At 37.3% G+C, this 22,085-nt stretch overlaps 1 protein-coding gene across 1 annotated transcript; it reads right to left on the bottom strand.

Moving 5' to 3' along the window:
• Positions 1–766: 766 nt before the first annotated feature.
• On the bottom strand, positions 767–15,022 carry LOC139694754 (zinc finger protein 595-like). The gene is made up of 5 exons (XM_071593258.1): positions 14,617–15,022; positions 8,157–8,814; positions 6,019–6,312; positions 2,397–2,635; positions 767–1,617 (listed from the first exon to the last, which is right to left on the bottom strand). The coding sequence occupies exons 1-5, from the start codon at positions 14,703–14,705 to the stop codon at positions 1,128–1,130; spliced, it is 1,770 nt and encodes a 589-aa protein (XP_071449359.1). The 5' UTR covers positions 14,706–15,022; the 3' UTR covers positions 767–1,127.
• Between the last annotated feature and the right edge of the window lie 7,063 nt (positions 15,023–22,085).

The raw sequence follows: 22,085 nt of genomic DNA on the forward strand, positions 1-22,085 counted from the left end.
ACTATCCCCATAAATTAGGCCAAGGGGACTGCATCCACAATCCACAGGGCAGAAAGGTAGGCAGTCCAAACAAAGGGACTCCAGACACAGGGTGGCTTCCAATTTTCTCCAGCTTTACCATTTCATGCAAGGCTAACCATGAACAGACCCTTATTTCTCCAATGCTGCATTCAAAATAACAAAACCATGAACCCTGAAAGTATGTTTCTCTGTTAACTGTCGTCAAGGAGAAAATAAATTATGCAGCTGCTGAATTTTTTAAGTACGCACTGAACTCTCTAAAATGACAAGAGTGATCAGAGGATCACAATTTCGAAGACCATGTTTCAAATGATTTTAATCTGGGAGCAGTCACCCATGGGACATTTATGGAACTTGAGAACAAAAATTGTATGGAAGGAAATAAAAAGCACTCTCATTATGAACCCTATGGTACTAACCTCAAAGGAGTCATTACTTTACAGGGGCCCCTGCAGATTTCCTGGAGCAAGTGCTTCATTGTGTATCTCATGCTGTTTGGCTGGCTGGCGTAATTTATGATAAGAGGAGGAATCGTTTGACCTTGAACATGTTAAAATACTTGTTTTTTGAGATATATTTTTCATTGATAAATGTTTTTGTACTTACCAATTTCAGCCCTCTATAAAAGTTGGTTGGGAAAATTAAAAGATGCACCAGAAAAGGCATAATATAAGATTTGAATTTGGTAGTCAGATTAGAGAAAAACAGTATTTAACAAAACTTGAATATTAATATATTAGTTATTACTATATCATTATTACAAAAACAATTCATTCTAACATCACTTAGGTGTCACCCATGAATTAAATATCTTTTGAGAATTTAGCAACTAAAACCTCATAATTTTGAAGAACTGAAATGAGTTTCTCTTGCTTTCAGCTTTTCCCTTACTCTTCTTAGATTGATGCAAACATGGAAATGCTGATACTTATCCCATTGCCAAATGTTCATAAGTGGTGACCACTGTACCTTGGGCAATCCCATTATGCACACGTTTGCCCAAAAACACCAATTTAAAAGATAGGATGGAATGGAGAGTAACAGAAGCAATCTGCTGAATTTTAAAAACTATGCAAAACATCAAATGTTCAGCAATATCCTGGAGCTCAATGGTTCAGGGAATGTTTCAGATGAACTTTCATGTGGTTATTCAAGTAAACCTTCAAACTAAACCTCTTATCACAGAGTTTGCATTGGAACAGTTTTTCCCCTGAGTGAACACACATTAAATGCCAACTGAGAGACTTCCCCTTCCTAAACGACTTCCCACACTCCCCGCAAACATATGGACTCTCCTTTAGGTGCGAATCATAATGGGATCGCAGCCTGGAACCATTACGGAACTCCTTACCACATTCCTCACATTTGTAGCATTTAATATTTGAGTGTATTCTAAGGTGATTCCTCAGAAGAATCCGTTCCCGAAAGTTCATCCCGCACGTGGAACACAGGAAGGGTTTGTCGTCTGAGTGAGTCAGCTTGTGCCGAGCCAGAGTTGACTTGGCACGACACCGCAAGCCACAGTGTTCACACTCATACGGTTTGTAGTTTGAGTGCATGATTATATGACTATTGAGGTCCATTAATGTCTTGAACCTGAAAAAAAAGATTAAAATCAGCTCAATTTTACATTTCACTCATTTAGACCGCACCGCAATCAGGGATAACAGACTTGGCAGAGCAATGCTAAAGCAAGCACCATGCAGTCTCTGAACATATAGAGCATGCCATGGACACACTTTCATGTCATGACTCAGGGAAAAGCATTATGTATCTTAGTCCCTACGATGCTTGCACATGCCATAGTACAAGGTGAATAGGGTTGAAGATGGTAGTTTGAACTAATTGAGTCGTTTCAGGCATGATGTGGTGGAATTCGAACATAGTAAAAAAAGATGGCAATCATTTTCCACTAGATAAGTTGAATAGTACGACCAGGTTTAGATTTATTACATCATCTTCAGATGATGACGAATACGTCTTTACCTGAACATGATGTAATGCATTGAAACTTGGCCATACTATTAAACTTATCTAGTGGAAAATTGTTACTATCTTTTCTTTATTATGGTAGTTTGAAGTCAAGATAAAGGCACTTATTTATTAAAGAACATTTATGGTTGTATGCAGGAAATCTGAAACCTAAGAGCATGGCAGGAAAGAACACCGAAACGCAAGACTTTTTAGCATTAATTTCAGACTTTATGTTATAATTCCGTAGTTTTTCCTGTAAAATCCAATTATTAGGTTTTCCTGGAATTCCCATATAGTTAGACACCCTGGTATCTAACCTTAACTATATAAAATTGTATGGAATTCAAAACTAAAAATTAGAATTACAAAACAGTTCTCTCAAGCCATATATGTATGTATACCTCTTCTCACAATACTGGCATTTAACTGGCCATGTTTTCCGATGCTCCTTGTTATGCTTCCTTAGGAGATTTATGAACTTGAACACTTCCCCACACTCATGGCACTTGTACTCTTCCTGAAGAACTATATCTTTCACTTCGGAACTGCTTTTAGGTACGTCCTCAGGTTCAAGCAATTCTTCCCCTGCAGAGTCTTCAAATTCCGAAGCAACATCATCAGATTCAGAATTTTCCTGAAACTAACACAAACTTAGTTAAGGCCAGCAAACAACCAGTACAATTCATGCTTGAGGATCAATTAAACCTTCCATAAACATATTTAAATGCTATTTCTTAGCCAGCAATTATACTGCATGATGCCCAGGGACTAGCTTTTAATGGTTCCAGCTTGTTTTTCTCAATTATCAAGGGTGGAAAAATTGTTTCAACCATTTCAGCTGGCAAATAATATTGATTTGGCCATTACCTCATATGTCACAAGTATTTTGCTTCACAATGATTACATTTTAAAATTTCTTATTTATTCATACTTTTCCTAATTTTCTGAAAGCGATGGACTCGCTGCCTATTGAACATTTTAGGATGCATTTTCATGTTTTATTGATACACATGTGAATGTATTTTTTTGTCACCTACAACTTAATTTGATAATTAATGTAGATTATCAAATGTAATACATTCCACATTTGAATGACGTATGCATTCTACAAGCATTTTTCATCCTTCAATCTGGGAACTAATCAGAGTGGGCTACCGGTACCGTACCGGCTGAAAAAATCTGAGAGCCAAGAGTTAACCAACTGACTTGCCATTTTTATCAACTTTCTCCCCTCGTTACAATTTTTTTCTTCGAAACTCAGCTTTTGGAATATGTGCTTAATCTTATGAAAGAAATATTTTCATACCTACTGGAAAATTTGAACAGAGCTATCTAATTATATTTACATTAATATTTTTACTTGACCATTTGAAAAAGGTATGAAAAATAAAAGCAACATAATCGAAACTCTGGCACATTACAAACAATCAAAATGCTCAAACTACCCAACCAAATTACCTAACCAAACTTTACTTAATTATTGTGGCTCGGTTTATATGATTTGACAGCAGGCTTTCCTCCACACTGGTAAATTGTGAAATTTTTTCTCAGATTTCAAGCAGATTTTGATGAGCCATGCATTATAAGTTTAAAGCATAGTGCACATATAGCCTAGTTTTTATTATCCACATCAATCATAAAATTCCTCCAAACATTTGAAGATAAAATTCATTTTTATATGATTATTTCAGGTAGCAAAAAATAAAAACTTAATACAATGACACAATAGACCTTAAAACCTGATCACGACTATGACATTTGAGTACAGTAAACAACTGCTCATTCAGACTGCAGCATAAGTGGGACTGAGATAAAAACAGTGAAATATTTGTGGAAAAATTGCAAGCACCGATGACTGAATATGATTTACAGTTATTTCATATCTAAATGTAGATGAAATGGGCCTGTGCTGAGGAGCATTGACAGAAAATATGCAAGCTACTCAAGATTCATGGCCAAAACAGCGGGATAAAAAGGGAGTCTACACTTTACAGCAATTATACTAGTTGTAGCTACAAGGAGAAGATTCTTGCTGCAGGAAAATATCTATAACCTTTAAGACTGAGGCAGATAATAAACCTCTCAACACCTTAAAAAATTGACAAATGTATGGTTTACCTGAGTTCTCAGAAATCTATAATAATTTTTTCCCTAGCTATGAAATATAAACTTGATGCTGTCAGAATTGTTAAGGTAAAAGTACTTTTTAATAAGCACTAAAGAATGAACATTCTAAATCACTCATTTTCATGGCAATGGCCCATCACGAAAAATACAAAAATATAACTCACGGCAATACTCATTTGTCAACAGCTGATTAACTCCATCGACTATATTCATCTGTGGAAGCAAAAATATATTTGTAGGCATCTGCTATTGGCATTGAAATTCATTGGAATTGAATTGCCACTCACCAAATCATGTTGCCACATCAATAAACCATCATCTGTAGTACTGTTGAACATTTTCGTAATATCAACAAATTGTACATATAAATATAATTTAACAGCTGATAGTAACATAGAAAGTAGTATGTCAAACAGAGGGTAGATGTGCATTTGGTTCAAGTGTGCAATCATGTGTCTTTTGAAGGGAGCTACAAAGGTTCCTAACATATACACTAGAGCCATGTTTGGCAGCTTTCTTCTCAAAAAATAAAAGAACAAAGAACATCAATGTTTTCCTGAAGTTGCTGAATGGACTATTTTAGGCGATCAAACTTTTCATTTACACTTCATGGTTTAGTATCATTAATTCAACTCAATTTTGGAATTAGTTCAAATTAATCATTTTATTCTATTAGAATTATATAGTTTGCAAGCTAGAGTAGCATATTTTCGGATAGAATAACTAGGGAGCAGTCCTTTAAACCATCAGATTATCTTTTTAGTTTTAGGTTTTACCTTTTTAAATGAATTTTTCTTCGAGAATAGAACTAAAATATTTCCTATTTCATACCTATTAATTAAATATTTCTCATATACTCCTAGATTCTTAAAAGTTGGCCGTGAGCCCTATGAGAAGTGCACAAAAGAGTACATCACTCGCACCCTTTGAGCTGGAGTGCCCTTCGCTAGGGCCCTCAACATTTGGGACACCCTTTGCTAGATGGCCGACCCCTTCAAGAGTACAGTGTTGTTGAGGACAACAGTAACAAGCGTAGTACAAGACAGAGGCAACTATACATTGAGCCATTACAACCAAAACTACAAAATAAAACTGGCAACATTTTTCTAAATTTACCCTCCCATTTACTAAAAACTTTCTTGGTTTACTCAATACACAACAATAGAAAAAATAAATGGAATGCACCACCGACTACACATGGCCATTCTTTACATCACAGTTCATAATTAATTAAAACTTAATTTTGGAGGAAAGTCTGCATTATGTTTTACAAGAGTATTTCATATTTGAATGGGTTCTTTCCACCTTATAGGGAATTGAATCCATTGTATGGACTAATCAGAAGTATTTGGTGATAGAGGGCTCATAAGTATAGCAGGAAAAATGTTCCCTGGGGTACATCAATTCCCAAGGTGGTCTGGATTTTCTATATTTCCCTAGACCCCATGGTCCACTTTGGCAAAGGGTTTACTGAACTTGGCAAGTTATTCACAATATAAATATTCATATAATATACATCCATAAATCATTCAGCCATCCGATGACATTGCTAGTCATTACATTATTGAAGACCAAAGTTAAGTAAAATTATGACACACAATCCAACACATGAGGATTTTTTTTAATTTTCTCAATAATGACCATTGACAAATGGTTATGTACGCAATGAATAAAAATTGAAGTATCTTTCGCTTGGAATTGGCCATAACCACTTCGGTCTCAGCCATGGAGTGCTAAGGGAACAAAAATTCAAATTCCTGCTGGCATATTGGTTCCAAACCAGGTACTTACTTCATATCAATGGCTCTCTCTCGATACAAGTTGTGCTGAGAATCTTGTACCAGAACTAAGTCATCATTATATATGTCCTTTGAATAGTCAAGTGTTTCCATTTACCTCAGAAGAGTCCACAGCGAAGTCCTGCTCAGCATTCTCCTCCAAATCACTCATGGGTTTCTCACTTCCATCATCCTTGGGTTTCTCCAAGTCTTCATTCAACAGTATGTCCGGTTTACATTCAACCAGACTCACGTCATTCTCATCTTCACTTCTACTTTTCCTCAGTTTATGCAGGGCTTTCTCAAATGTTTCCCTTTGTTTGCACAATGCATCTTTGAATCCCTTGAATTCACTTAATTTCACAAGGCAGCTAGAACATACGAACTGTGGATACTCATCCGTTTTTGACACCTGAAAGAGTTAAGAAAATATTATTAAGTCCCCTACAAATTCTAACAAATAAATTTCAACTATTTTAACTCCATCTCCTTTCCACTGCACCCTTTTTGTAAAACTCCACTAATTTTATGATAAGTTTTTAATGGGCTAACTCCTTCAATAGTGATATCTTTATGCATCACAATTTATTAAATTCTATTGAAATGAAATGAAATAATTTACTTTGTAATTCCACACACTTTATTTTAAAAAAACACGACCCAGGTTTTGACATTGAACGTCATCATCTGGTCTGATGCCAATGCTTCCTAAAGTATCACTATTTTGACCCAATGGGTCGCCGGATGACCCCACCATCAGCAAGCCTATATCGAAGTTCTTCTTTTGGCCCATTCAATAATGATTCAATCAAACTCTAATGCCTATTTTTGTTTTAATGGGTAATTAAATGTTTAATTATCGTTTACAAGTGTTGCTATTTCCAAAGATGGATGCAAATTTGACATATGTAGCACCAATGGACTTACACCTAGCTGTAAAAGAGAAACACACAGACATCACCCATGGCATGCAGTGGAATGGCTTAAAAACATGAAAAATCAAAAATCATAGAAATGGCATTTACCTAAATACACACAAAATATTTCATAAATATTGCGATGAAAATGCTGCTGCAATAACTTCTGGTTGCCAGGAGCCCATCTCTCAAATTTGCAAGTCAGTTTACAACTCCTCGTTATTTGAACTCACAGAGTCTACTTTATTTATTTAACAAAGGAGCCAAAAATGGCAAAAAGACTTTCACCTTGGCCAAAAAATGATTCAGCACCAGCCCACGTTTTGATACATTAAATAATATGTGAATTTCACAGTTTTTAATTGCATTCAACCTTATTTTCAGGGGAATTGTAAATCAACTTGTAGTTCTGAGAAATGGCCCCTAGAATTTGAACAAACTAGAAGCCAACTCAAAGGGTCTGTATGACAGAAAAAAGATCAGTTGCAAAAAGTACACTTATGGTCTTAATTTTGTTGAAACTTTCCATGATTGGACAGGGGAAAAAAGAGAACAATTGTTTTAATTCTCACTACCCAGGGGTCAACACTTTTTGTCACCTTCATGTCGCAGATAAATCAGGTTCAATGAAGAGACAATTAACCCTGAGTGGGGAGGAAGGAGGCGTGGGGTTGGAGAACCAAAAGGAGTGGAGTGTGAGGGTGAGTCAGGAGGGAAGGGAAAGATGGGCGGGGTTCAATCTCATGGCAGTCAGAGTAGGGGGGGAGGGGGTTTAGGGGTTGGGGAAGCAAATCACTGCTAGCCACTGTGTCCTCTTCCACTCCCCCTCGCTTTCCATTCCCCTGGAACCCCTCACATGGAGACCCTCAAATTTCAGCCACACACAAGAAGAGTCATGCCAAGATCGGCACATCAAGCACAAGTAATGGACATTTCTGGAGAATGAATCAATGGGCATTAAGTGCTCCTCTTCCCGAACTCATTTCCCATCCACTCACACACGGCCCTCCCTCCCCCCGGGAACATGTATGCATGGATAAGGCAATCCTCATGCATGCCACCTGAAAATGACACCTAAAGTTGAAACCTAGGCCGCAAGAATGTATATAAATCGTGGATTACAAGTATTCACTTTGTTTCCTTATCCAACTTATACTTAGTTTCAAATTTCTAACTAAAGATTGAAGGAATTTCATTGGTAAATACACGACATATCAAATGCAGGCCCATCATTGGAGATATTCATCATGTACCTTAACAGTAACATGGATGGAATCCAGGCCAGTAAGTTTATGAACATACATGTAGCTATAGGGATGTCATCTTGGAAAACACTCACCTTGAAACCAAGTAAATCTTCAATTGCATCACTGACCACAAATCCATACTTCTTCACCTCCTCAAAAATGTTGAATAGGCTATCACTGAAGCAGAAACACAGACGGCATAATGTGTATCTATAATAGTCATTAAGGGGCACAATACTTCCGACTGGAACCATGGCTTCTCTAGTTTCCACAGATTCCTTATTCACTGCACATTCCTTTGTTTCTACCGTTTCCCAATGAGAGATCTCACTCACTTCTGCAACAGGCACATCTTGATCACTGGATAACTCACCGTATAACATGGATGGAGTGGCCTCATTTAAATCCTCCTTCAAACCCTCACAGGCATTTAAATTACTTTCTGAATCTTTGGCAACAGTCGAGTCCTCAGTGTCAACCCTCTCTACCGGAGGTAATATCACATCTTTCTCCCGTGCACTTTGAGGCGCCACAACGCCATCTCCAGACGTGCCAGATGTAGAGTCAAGGGATTCTTTTGGCGGCAGAAAGAGCAGAGGTACAGTCTTAAGATTAAGTTTCTCCATGAGGTGAGTTGTGAACTGATGTCGAGCAAAGTGCTTCTTGCATAAGCTAAATCGAGTGTGCAGCTTCTCTGCTGACACTTCATACAGTTTTGGATTCGCACATGCCGCCCTCCACTTCTCTGCCCTTGGAGCAGCACATGAAAGGAAGAGAACTTGTTGACAATTTGTTGAATTCAGTCCCTCCTGCATCTCCCATTTGTAAATTATTTAGGAAGGGTAAATTTGCATCAATTTTTTTAAAACAATACATATTATAACAATCCAAATTTATTCCTATCCAAGAAATCTCAAGAAAATCACCTTTTGCTTTGCGCTGCTCCTACGGAAGGAATTTCCCAGTTTTATGCATATAAAAATCACAACCTCAAAGTATAACAGTGTATCGCATCATATCTAATTGTTTAAGCACTTGCCAATTTTTTTCTAAATGTGTGAAGGCCATGATGTGAACAAGTAAGTAATACTGATGGGGAGATTTGAAAAAGACAAATACACACATACAATAATAATATTAATAATTATAAATGGATATAATATTAAGGTGCAGTCAACATTGATATCAGCGACACCACACGACATGCTATATACACTCCCCTTCTCCTTTTTGGGAGAGGTAAGTGCAAACTCGAAATTTTCGGCATTCTAATATATACATAGCAATAATTTGGTATCTATTTAATGATGGATAGTTAGTCTCTCTAACTTAACCATTGTATTCCTAACCATGTAACATAACGCAACACTACTGCCCACTACACTGCCCATAACAGCAAATTTGTATGAAACAGATGAAAAATTTATATTCCACCCCAAACCTTCAAATTGCCATTAGTTAAGTTTTTTTGCTTGTAAAAATACTAAGAACATATATATTTACTATTTTTTCTCAATATTATAAGCTTATAAAGCTTACAACATCTCAGCTGCATCTGGGATACCCACCATACAAAATACATAACTATGATTTAAGAAATGTTGTTACTTGTTTATTATCCATTGAAATAAGTGAAGGGTCATACTTAACAATCAACCCCACAATAAATTGCTATAAATAGATGTTTACAGTTCAATACACTGTAGACACTCAACAAATTTTCCCTCGTTTTCCTTCTTTTTCCAGTCGTATGAGTAATACAAATATGAAAAGAACCAGTAAATTTAATTCTACCAGATGCGCCATTGGCTTATTCATTACTTGGATCAGCCAGAGAAACAAAATGGTGCCCAATCACATTCTATCGCCATTTTAGTGTGCTAAGCGTGTGCCACTTGCACATTTTGAAGTCTGATCTCAATGACTGGTCTGGCACGCTCTTCACTCAGCTGTTGCATAAATTTACATCGCTGGTTTGTTTTTAGGCATAATTTTATTGTTTTCATAATAAATAATGTTTGAAGCTAAAGAGCTAATATCAATAGTATTGAAGAACATTATAACAGGCCATCTCAAAGTGCAACGCTATGTTGTGTGCCTAGTAATCCTCTGGTCCTTTCTATAAACGGCAGCTTTATGTAGATTATCATAATTGATTGGTAGGTTAAAGTCTGATTCATTCCACAATAGTTGAATAGATGATTTACTATCCATACTAATGCATGGATTATTTCCTTTTAATAAGCCTGGCATATAAATTTTTTTAATTATTTTTTGGCATGGAACACATCATATTTTACATTAATTTACATGGAAAAAACAGTTCCACTTAACAAGCGTTTAGCATTACAAATAAGATTTTGGAACAAATTATGCTAGTTAAGGAAGGATCCACTATCCACTGACAAAACTAATGTATACATATATTAAAGGAAGGCACTGTATTCATCAAAGAGCAAAGATAAAATTATAAAAGGAATAACCAAATAGGGACACAATGGAAAAGTCGTTTCAACTGTTTCAACCCTCTTTAAACATTTAAAAAAATGTGAAACTTTTAAGGAAATAAAACTTCTAATCCAAATACTAATCTTGCTCAGTCTTTACGTAATACTCAATTACTCAAAGAAACTACAGGAGATGCCACAACAGTAACTGTTAATGGCATCATCCACTAATAAACATTACAATCCAAGAAATTTCAAAGTGTAAAAATCATTTGCCCTGACCCGGATATATTTAACGTTCTGTTCCATAAGTTGAGAGAGAGAAAGTGCACTTGAACAGCTTGAAAACAAAAAGGAGACAGATCTCTAGTCCTTATTGGTCCTGAGAAATCAAATTTTCTTTCCACTTAACTTTCATTGATGGCAAATTTGTCCGATAATTCTCAAAATATTATAAATTGGTCAAAAAATTCCCAAAATCCTTTTGGAATAATTATTTGAACCGTAGAGGTAATTAACAGATTATATTTAAAAAATTGAAGCCCTAGTTACCTAACACACTGGTGGTATCAGCGCAATTTCTGATGAGAATGGATATTAAAATAATCATGAAAATTCCACATTCACATAATGTAGCCATATTTCCATTAAGAACGAATCTCATTAATTTCAAAGTTATGATTTGAATAAAAGTAATAGCAAGTGATTGGAAATATGCGACCTATACATCTGTTTTGGGAACTTTTAAATAATTGTTAGTAAGAATATTATCCATTGATGTTGCAGGGTTTGGCCAAACCCTTGAAGGCTCAGTAAAATTAGACATTCAAATTTATAAGGAGAGAAGATTAAGGGATGTTGTCTAGAATCTTGGATCTTCAGCTTTTGAACAGAATTAAGGATTAATTCCAATGGTCCAAGCATTTTGTTGAGGATCAAAATGAACTTAATTAATATGCATGCGGCCATGATCAATGGCAACCAGCATTGTTTATTCAGACTTCTCACTCAACTCCACCACAAGCTTCTTTGCCTAATGCAATTCTTGTTCTTACATCTTAACTTCTTTGATACTACTCTAGGTGGGTTAGGTGTTCCACTCGCTTTTATTCCACTACTTTTTGCCCTCCTATTTTAATGCTTAACTATTAACTTATTTCACATTAATCTGAAAACAGCACTTTGGCATTAAATGATGAACACAATGTATTTTTTCACAGTTCTTTATTTTGGTACTTTTAGTTTCAACGCTTAGGTGTCATCATCAGGTACAAATCAGCCAAGTTGCGGTCCATTTATACAACATTCTTGTGGGGGATGGGGTGAGTGACAGAGGGGAAGGCGAGGGGGGAAAGAGGAAGGGTTCTGATCGGCGTTGATGGGAAGGAGGAGAGGGATGTTAAGCATCAGGAAAGGTGATTAGCGGGGGTCACAGCGGGAAGGGGGGGGGGTGTTAGGTCTTTCCATGAAGAAAAGGGATGCTTCCAGGATTGGGGAGAGGAGTTCAAACAATTATTCGTTGAACCAAATGACCCTTTTTCAAATTCTTTCTGATTTCCAGCTCTTCCTACTCGTCCATCCTCCTTCCTTTGTCCATTTGGTGTATCAGCTCCAGGTTGAAATCGCTACCATGATTTTCTTCCCATAGATGCTTGGCAAAGTGAGACTGCACGAGGTCACATTTCCTAAAACAGCATTTATGTTCCTCCGCTCCTGTTTTTACTAATCTCCCCGTTTGGTCACTGCAGTCCTCACAAGTTACCATATAAATGCCACCTTTGTTTTGTTTATCCACTTCGTGTATTCAGGAATGATTTTAGGTTGTTCACATAGTAAAAAGCTATCTGATATTGTTCCCTGGAGAAGAGATTGGCTGTCTTTCATGAAATCAATCCATAATAAGGCAGTCTACAGCATTTTTTATCTTTCACATCCATATTAACTGGTTTCAACAAAAGATTGTTTGTTCTGAAGGAACTTTTTCCGTGCAATATTTTTTCTATTAAATCTTCTTTGTACCCATATTTTACTACAATATCTTTTATCGTCTTTAGTTCTTGAACAGAATTACTTTTAGAGAGAGGCATGTCCAGCAGTCTATTTAGCAGGAAATGAAAAGTGGATAACTTTTGAGATATGTGATGGCAAGAGTTGAAGAGGATGATGCGGTCTGTGGTGGTTCCTTCAAGAAAAATTGCAAATTCAAAACCCCATTCCTTTTTCAACACGATGATATCTAGAAAATTGAGTTTCCCATTATGTTCTTTCTAACATGCGAAATTGATTGCCTTGCATTGGTTATTTAAGGTTCTCACAAAATCGTCTTTCAGCGCATCCATATAGCAAAGATATCATCTACGTAACGAAACCAAGGGTGAATGTTCTTTGTAAAAATTGAGGGACTGCTGAGTAGTTTTCCTTCAAAGTTGTTCATGTAAAGGTCAGGAAGGAGTGGTGATAAAGGAGACCCCATTGCTAAGCCTTCCACTTGTCTGTAGTATTCATTGTTGAACTGGAAATAGTTTTGTTCAACACACAATCTCAGTAGTGACATAAACTCATTGAGGAAGGGTGGTTCGGCCCCAGCACTTTGAAGCTTAACACCCCTCTCCTCCTTCCCATCAACCCCGATCACAACCCCTCCTCTTCTACCCCCTCTCCTTCCCTCTCTCTCACCCAACCCTTACTTCCACAAGAATGGTATATATATAAATGGACGGCAACTTGGCTAATTAGCACCTGATGATGATGCCTAAGCATTGAAACTTGTAGTATGGAAATAAAGAAGAAGAAAAACACATTGTGTTCTTCATTTAATGAACATGAACTTCCACAAAGTTAGGCCAGAAACCATCGAATACAGCACACTTTGGTCTTTACATCGGACTTTTTAACAATATAAACAATTAAAAGCACCCAACTAAACCTCCTTTTCCTTGACAACCTCATGCCTTATCTTTCATTTACATTAATAGTCACTCCATGGCTAACACATTGATTTTCTAATGTGCTCAGCAATTAGAGTAACCATTTCTTAGGCTGATTAACCAGCTAAAGCTTGATCATTCTTTTCCAATTCAAGGAACAAACCGGACAATTCTCCAAGCATTTCATGCATAAAAATAAGGTGATGATCTATTTTACTCACAAAATTAAATCGCCCAGTATACACATATGATGAGATAACAGATTATGAAGTAACAAGTAATATTATTCCACATACAATTATAAACACAGTAATCAACTCAAAGTAAGGGCCGTCTTGGTTGATGATGGCAGAGTTCACCCAGTACTAAGCCCTATACGGCGTGTGAAATTCACGCATCAGGGTGGGGGTGTCAGTTCCTTTCCCTGTGCCGGTTATGGTTTCCCAGGAAGATCTGGTACCCGAATAATCACATAGCTTGGGTGGAGCTGCAGGTGCCCACAGACTTGCCGGGAATCGAACCCGGGACCCTTTGGTTAGTAGTCCATCCCTCTACCCCCTGAACCACAGAGACCCACATTATTCTACAATAAAACCGAAATAGAAGATCATTTTGATCAATCGTGGCACTATAAACCTGATCACAGATCTGGATACTCATCTTCACCACAAAACACTAGGTCCGAAATTTTTGGCAAGGGTTGCGGCCAATGGACCGTGTTTTCCAACTCGTTAACCTCAGGTTAATGGGTAGAATTTTACGAAACTGCATTTCCTCCAATCATGGACGCGATTAGCTTCGATATTTCTCAAAATATTTATATTTGCAGGAAAGAGAGAAATTGTATTTGAAGTCGATTTTAGTAAAGCTTAAGGCCTTCTAGCCATCAAACGAAAGTTACGACAGCCAATCAGATCATGAATTAAAATGATTTTAATATGAAGGGGACCTAACTCGAACGACATTATCTTTTCCTTCTCGTAAGGGAACGAATTACGAAAAATGTTCATCGGTTCATGAAGTATACCTTGACCTCAACTTCATAACCGAGGCATTCGATCTAGTAATAACACAATACTAACGGGAGGATGACGTAGTATTGTTTGGAACATTATATAAACAATCGCCTTTCAATTTTCCTAAATGACGAGCAAGAAAAATATTTAAAAATTACTTACCACTCAACTGTCCTGGGGAACGAAAACCGTTTCAAATCAGGAGGTTTGCAACCTCTAACTGCGCATGGACGAATACGACGCATTTTCATCTTCGCCTCTATATCAACTGGATCAATTCTTCAACTTTGATTTTTTGCATATAGCTTTTTAAATCAATCACTAGGTTATAATCTAGTGAATTCAAAAACCGACAACATAAAATCTATGTACGGCACCGATTGAATTAATATAAATCAATTCACCGTCCCAGTCCCTTAAACTACTCCAAGATTTCAAATCTGAACGGTACGAGGACACTCTGCTTCAGACAGTATTAAAAAAAAGCAAAACCGACAGTGCCTCTGTTAAATGTTGATAATTCCCACGCAAAATTTGCACAGCTGACCCGTGTCACCAGTCGCCTCCTCTATGGACCTTATGCCCCGCCACCTTCGAGAGGGTTTCCCAACTAGGAGTAGTCTCACCCCCTTCTCCCGGAATAAAGAAAAGGGGTGGGGTGTCACCTTGCCGACGGATGCTAGTACTAAATTTCGTGTCGGGGTGTCGCTTTCCGCTCTTTATTGCGGCGTTTCAATGAACTAGAGGTTACGTCAGCACACGCTAGTGATTTGAAACGCTCAACAGGTTTACTCAGTTTACTACTGTCATTAACATTTTTATTATGATTCAAGATTGGAATTCTAAGACTCTAAAATCGATGATTCTCTAAAACCAATTGTAATTTAGTTAATTGTAATTTACTGTCATTAACATTTTTATTATGATTCAAGATTGGAATTCTAAGACTCTAAAATCGATGATTCTCTAAAACCAATTGTAATTTAGTTAATTGTAATTTATGCGCTATGAACTGATGGTCATGTTCGCCATGTATTTTTTTAGCAATTACCCTGCGGGGAAGAAAGAAATAAAAAGTATTCCTGGAAATCAAAGGAGATATAGCCAATAAGTTCATCGTAAATAATAAATAAAAGGGTAACTTGTATGGCATAGAGATTTTATAGAAGCTTAATGTTTTAAAAGAAATTAGTTATGAAAAAATATTACAAATTAGACAATGGACATCAATTTTAGGGTGTAAATAATTTCATATGATAGACAGGTACACAATGTAAACCCCTCGAACACAGATTATTGTGTAGTACTATTACAGCACAGCATTACTGTATACATTTTTGTACTTTTATGGTTAAAATATTGACTTCAAAATATAAAAATGATGCAAATATGTAGCTAAGTGATTGTGGATACAGAAAAAAAGACAAATTTGAATTACTGAAAAATAGGTCCTTAAAAATTGCATTTCACGTCACAAAATTAATCTTATGATAATAGAAACAGATAATAGTCGACCCAGTGATACAAAACAATAGAGAGAAAACCACAAATGCACTTCAGTGCACCAACTCTATCACCCACAACAAAGCATCACTAAATTGTATGTACCATACTAAAGGAGGCAGCTTTGTTGCTTTGTGGATCGAGTGTTCTGATGCTGACTAGAGGTCAATGCTGGGTGAATACAAGCATCCTCAGGCTTACTCACTTCGGGAAATAGATCTTTCTGGGAAATCTCAAGCTAAAGAGGGATGTGCATATTTAATCAGCTGTAGGGATTAGTATTAGGTGAACTTCATCCTTTTCTATCAAACCAACCTTAAGCCTGATTACTGCTTCTTTTTTTTCAGTTGAAATGAGTGAATTTTACTCTTGCTGTTGTATTTTGAAATGGCCTTGAAGAGTGTAAATTTCTAATAATTAGTAGCTCCATCACATATACTTTCATTCTCCAGTCTTTTCTTTGGGTCAAATAATAATTTTCCTGTTGTATTTTTCATGGTATATATTGTCCATTATAGCTAAAAAAATATTTCTCCTGAAACATACAGTAAAAAAAGGAAAACTTTGAAGATTCCTCAAAACAATTATTTCATTTCCTTTCAATTATGCACTGTATTTCAGGCTCTAGAAAATTCCTGCTGGATAAAATATTACATTTTATTATGTATTTTAGTTATTTTCATGAAACACTCAATGTCCCTTCTAGGGAAATGACAATTCCTCAGTTAGCAACCAGGTGTATTAAAGATAGGCTAATCAATGGGACATGTCTGCTGCAACTCCTGTCACTCAATCAATCAAGTGGCAATAGCACACACACAAAAAACATTTATGAGTTCAGTTGCTGCTCAGGCATATGAAATTTTCCTCTAACTGGTCAGGAATTAAAAGGGGGCAGTCCGCAATATTATCTTTTTTCTCTTCCTTCAGGGAAAGCAATGAAATTCAAGAGTCTTTTTGTTGAATGCTATGAGACAGTGTGAGTTCTTCAATTGTTATATGTCGGTACCCACTTGCTTGCAGTGGAAATGTCAAATTCAACCTTACACCATTACTTATTTTTAAATCTAGAAATATCTCATACATGTATCTAACTTTTTCAGATTCTGACCATTTCTTCCCCTACTCTTCTTCTGTTATTCTCCAGAGCTTCTTTTGAATAGTACTTATTTTCCCCCCTCCAGGTAATACATTTCTGTACCCAGATATGTGATGATATTGTCCCTTTTGTACTCTTCTCTCACCACACACTCCAACACAACGTATTTGGGTGGAGGTTACATAGCGATGATATCGAGGGCTATCATGCTCACTGTATGGTAGCAATGCGTAATAGGGATCAGGACGGCATACTGCGTCACCTGCAGTTTTCTTTGAATCCTGCTCTGCTGAGCCGTATTTCTCCAGATTGTACACCCATATGTAGCAATAGGTTTCATAATGCCATTATAAATATCGAATACTGATTTTTGCACAAACATTGCTCATAGAGTATGAAATATCTTTTTAACCTTAACAACTGCTTAGTTAACATGCATCTGGAATGTGAGTTTATTATCTATATATATTCCTAGATATTTATACTTTTTCACCCTAGCAATTTACTGCCCATAAATTTTAATGGTTGGACTCCTCTTTAGTGTGTTACCAAAGACCATTAATTCACTTTAGATTGCCGCTAGCTGGAGTTTGTTTCGTACCCCCCAGTCCTCAACGATTCTCATGCATTCAACCGCCTTCTCTTCAATTTCTTTCCTTGAATTCCCTCGGATCACTACTGTTGTGTAGTCAGCTTATGAGATGGCACCACACTTTCCTGGGGAATCTCTTCTCAGAAGTTGGTTCATGATGAAATTCCACATGAGCAGCCCCAAAACAGACCCCTGTGGCCATCCTTTGAAAGAATTTTTTTCAGTCCTGTCATAAAGTGATTGGAAGCTTAATTTCCTTGTTGTTTTTAGGGGAGGAGCCCGACAGCTGAGGTAATTTGCACTATTAGGGATGAACAGGAAAGGATGAAGGGTAGAGAGGAACCCGGTGTCGGCATTAGCCTACTCTTAACGAAAGGTTCCAAGGGGTCCACAGCTAAATGCCCCATCCAATGGATGACATACTCACTCAAAGTGCTCTCCAAAAAGCACCTCAAGTAGGGATCGGGATACCACTGACAAATATCTGCTATACCGGGGATTCAAACCCTGGCCTTCTGGGAAGGAAGTTGGTACCTTAGCCGCTGCACCATCCTAATCCCCACTTATTTTCTTTTACGCAAAGTAGTTCCTCGCTAATTTTACTATGTTTTTAGGAAACATTACCATTTCATCTCAGCTATTACTGATGGCCACCACACAGAGTCAAAAGCTCCCTCAATGTTTGGAAAGATGATGATTGTATATTTTTCTTTACTATTTGTGATGAATTCAATGAGCTTTGAGATTACATCAACAGTGCTGACTCTCTTGTGAAAGCCATATCGCCTTAGATGGTACAGGTTGTCCAAGCTCAAGTGGATGAATCATTATTTTAAGCACTGTCCCTGGTATTTCATCATGTCCTGGTGGTATATTTTCTTTAATTTCAGTTTTAGCTCTCTCTATGCCTCCCTGAGAAAAGGGTTTGATGTCCTCTGTTACTTATCTCTGTAGTATTGTTCCCTAGGTCCTTTGTGTATATCCCTTTCTTCATTGTCGCCAGACAGCAGGGCTTCCAAGATAATCAAAATGTGGTCCTTAATTAGGGGTACCTCCCCTGATCTTTTTGGAATTGTTCCATGAATAACAGGTTTTTCAATTTTTCATAGAAGAGTGTATACACAAAGCCCCAGGTGTTTCCACCAAAGTTTGTCCTAACAAATGAGGTGATAACTTTTTCCTTTTTGTAAAGTGATTTTAAATTTATATTTCTGCAGTTTCTCTGAATATTTTCTTTGGTAGAATGTGTGTTCCTGGAGTCCACTCCTCTGCAATTTTCTCCTTAGGACTTTTAGGTTTTCCTTCATTTTACTGAGGCTCTCTGACCACCAGGGTATTTTTCTATCTCTTGACTGAACTACTGGTATGCTTTTCCTCATCACGCTTGCAAAGCTTTCATTAAATTTTCCTCTTGAATATCGATGTAATTGATGCTTGCCATCCATATAATTTTACTATCTAGTTGCCACAAGTTCAGTGACAACATGTTCTGACATACTTCCCAGTTTGCTCTTTTTAGAGAAAATTTTATTGAAGTTTTAATTCCTTCGTTTATGAAATTTGAAACTTTATCAAGTTATGATCTGTCAATTTTATAAATTTCAACATGCCAATTTGTTATTTCTTTAACTGCTTTGACGTTTGCAAAGGTTAGATCAATATTTGACTTGCCACAAGGCCTTGAGAAAGTTAGCTGTTCTCCAGGTCCATATAATATAAACATGTCTTCTTTGTTCAAAATTTTTTCAATTTCCCCCCATCATTCCATATATTTATTGAACCAAAGTTCCTTTTTTCCATTTGAGCCCATACTAATAATCAATTTTTCGTTTCTAAAGGTTTTTACAATATTTATGATGATTCACCAAGCCTTTGACTTCAATACTTGGTGGAAAGTATGCACTTACCATTTCAGACGTCTCTGCTACAGCGATATATTGTCTGTTGAATGTTGTCAACTGTAGAACATTGGTGGATTCATTGAAGATGATAACTACGGTCAAAAATCTGTGCTTAGTATTTGTGGGGGTTATATTGGTAGAAAAGCCCATTCCGTGGATTTTCAAGTTGCCTTGTATTCCTGATCCCACCATATATTCAAAATGGAAGATGTGGAGCTATTGGCTGTTAAAGAAATAATCTCAAGGAAGAAGATCCTAAGGCCAATAAAAATAATTACGAAGAACTCCTATACCGGTATTTCGGTCACACAGGTGACCATCAACGGGGAGAAAATCAAATAGGGCACTTGAACTAAGAAGAGGAATGTGCACAGGCACCGTCCAAAGTCAAGTGGGTGTTCAGACCAGACCAGAACCCCATTTTGTCTGGGCGTTTGCCCTATCTTGTAAAACTGCAGGTCGGGGGGGGTGAGGTATATATACATGGAGGGGCAAGGGGGGAGGGGTTAAGTGATGGTCCGTAGGTGGGGGGGAGTTTGTTGAGGTCACGTGGGAAGGAGTGGGGGAAGAGTGGTGGCTATTAGGAGGGGGCTGTCTGGGGGGCTGAATCGCACATTAAACACCTTAAAGAATCCGAGAAACAATTCGTAAGACATGCCTGCCAATTACAGTTGGAACGCAACAGCACCAAACTTAACACTAGACTGCATAGCGACCCGTTAGAACGCGCACTCATAAAGGAACTTAGAAATAAAGACTGTTATTACATTAAGGCCGACAAAGGTAACACCACAGTTATACTCGACAAAGCTGATTACATTGAACGCACCGAAAACACAATCGCAGAAGGCCCATACATTAAAATACATAAGAACCCACTCAATAAAATGATTACAGACACAAAAACCGCACTCAATCACTGTACTACAATCATTGACAAAAAATTACGTTTCACCTTAAAAACGGAAACCCTATGGTGCCTAAACTCGACACTTTACCCAAAATACACAAAGCCGGTAAGAAAATGAGACCTATCATTTCAGCTTTGAATTCCCCCACCTTCAATTTGGCTAAATGTCTCACCAAACAGTACAAACAATTAGGGTCCGAAGAAACCTTCGGAGTCAAGAATAGCAAAAATTTCATCGACACCATAAAACACCTACGCATCCAGCCCCATGAGATTCTTGTCTCTTTTGACGTGGAACAACTCTTCCCGAGCGTACCCATTGATATTGCCCTTGAAAACATCGCAGATTGGCTACACACAAAAGACATAACACCCATTGAAATTAAAGAATACGTTACTCTTACTAAAACTTGCATGGACATAACATACTTTCAATTCAACCAAAAATTTTACAAACAAACGCAAGGCACAGCTATGGGAAATCCTCTTTCCTGCTTTGTCGCTAACATCTTCCTACATTACTTTGAAATAGACTGTAAACACACGTTTGACTATTTCCCCAACACTTGGCTTAGATATGTAGACGACATTTTTGCCATTTTTGACACCAGCAAGTGTGACATAAATGACTTTTTGGACCGGCTGAACAAAAAACACAATTCCATAAAATTCACCTTTGAAGTCGAACAACATAACTCACTGCCTTTCTTGGACATACTAGTAATTAAAAACCATGAGGGCTTAGAGTTTGACATTTTTAGAAAACAGACCCACACCGACAACTACATCAAAGCAGATTCACACCACCCCTTTCAACAAAAAATGGCAGCTTTTAATTTTCTCATACACAGACTACTGACGACACCACTCAACAAACAACGCTATTTCAAAGAGTTGGAAAACATCAAACAAATAGCCATTAACAACGGATACACACCCCAAATTATAGACAAATTAGTTAGAAACAAAAAAAGAAAACTTGCCAATAAACATACTACACTTCTACCACAACGGAAAGACAACAATAATAAATTTATCGCATTACCTTTCTTCCCCACATTAACCCGAGGCCTTGATAAGGTCTTTAAACAAATTGGTACCAATGTCACTTACGCGAACCGTAACACTCTTCTTACGTGTTTAGGGAACCCGAAAGACATAACACCACAGTTAGACAAATCAGGTATTTACGAAATTACTTGCTCACACTGCCAACTCTCCTACATTGGACAGACCAAACGTAATCCCAAAATCAGATTCAAGGAACACATAGGACACTTTAAGAACGGACGTTTCGATAGATCAGCGGTCGCCAAACACATTTTTGAAACGGAACACTCTATCACTCCCAACGACTTAACATTATTAAAACCGATACAACACTATAAACTCGATGCCTGTGAGAGCTTACACATACACTTAAACAAGAATAAACTTATGAACAATGAACCAGGCATCATCAACAGTTCACTTTTTAATTTTGTTAGTCATTTCAGAAACAGACAGCCCCCTCCTAATAGCCACCACTCTTCCCCCACTCCTTCCCACGTGACCTCAACAAACTCCCCCCCACCTACGGACCATCACTTAACCCCTCCCCCCTTGCCCCTCCAGGTATATATACAT

Source organism: Hetaerina americana, unplaced genomic scaffold (assembly GCF_022747635.1).
Source record: "Hetaerina americana unplaced genomic scaffold, ioHetAmer1.1.p SCAF_54, whole genome shotgun sequence".
Classification (NCBI taxonomy): domain Eukaryota; kingdom Metazoa; phylum Arthropoda; class Insecta; order Odonata; family Calopterygidae; genus Hetaerina; species Hetaerina americana.

Excerpts from the sequence above, each read along its gene's own strand:
- LOC139694754 (XM_071593258.1), bottom strand. The coding sequence starts at position 14,705 with ATGAAAATGCGTCGTATTCGTCCATGCGCAGTTAGAGGTTGCAAACCT. Across the intron at positions 8,815-14,616 it reads TTCCCCAGGACAGTTGAGTG|GGCAGAGAAGTGGAGGGCGG; the intron begins GTAAGTAATTTT and ends TGCTGCTCCAAG. Across the intron at positions 1,618-2,396 it reads TGCCAGTATTGTGAGAAGAG|GTTCAAGACATTAATGGACC; the intron begins GTATACATACAT and ends CTTTTTTTTCAG.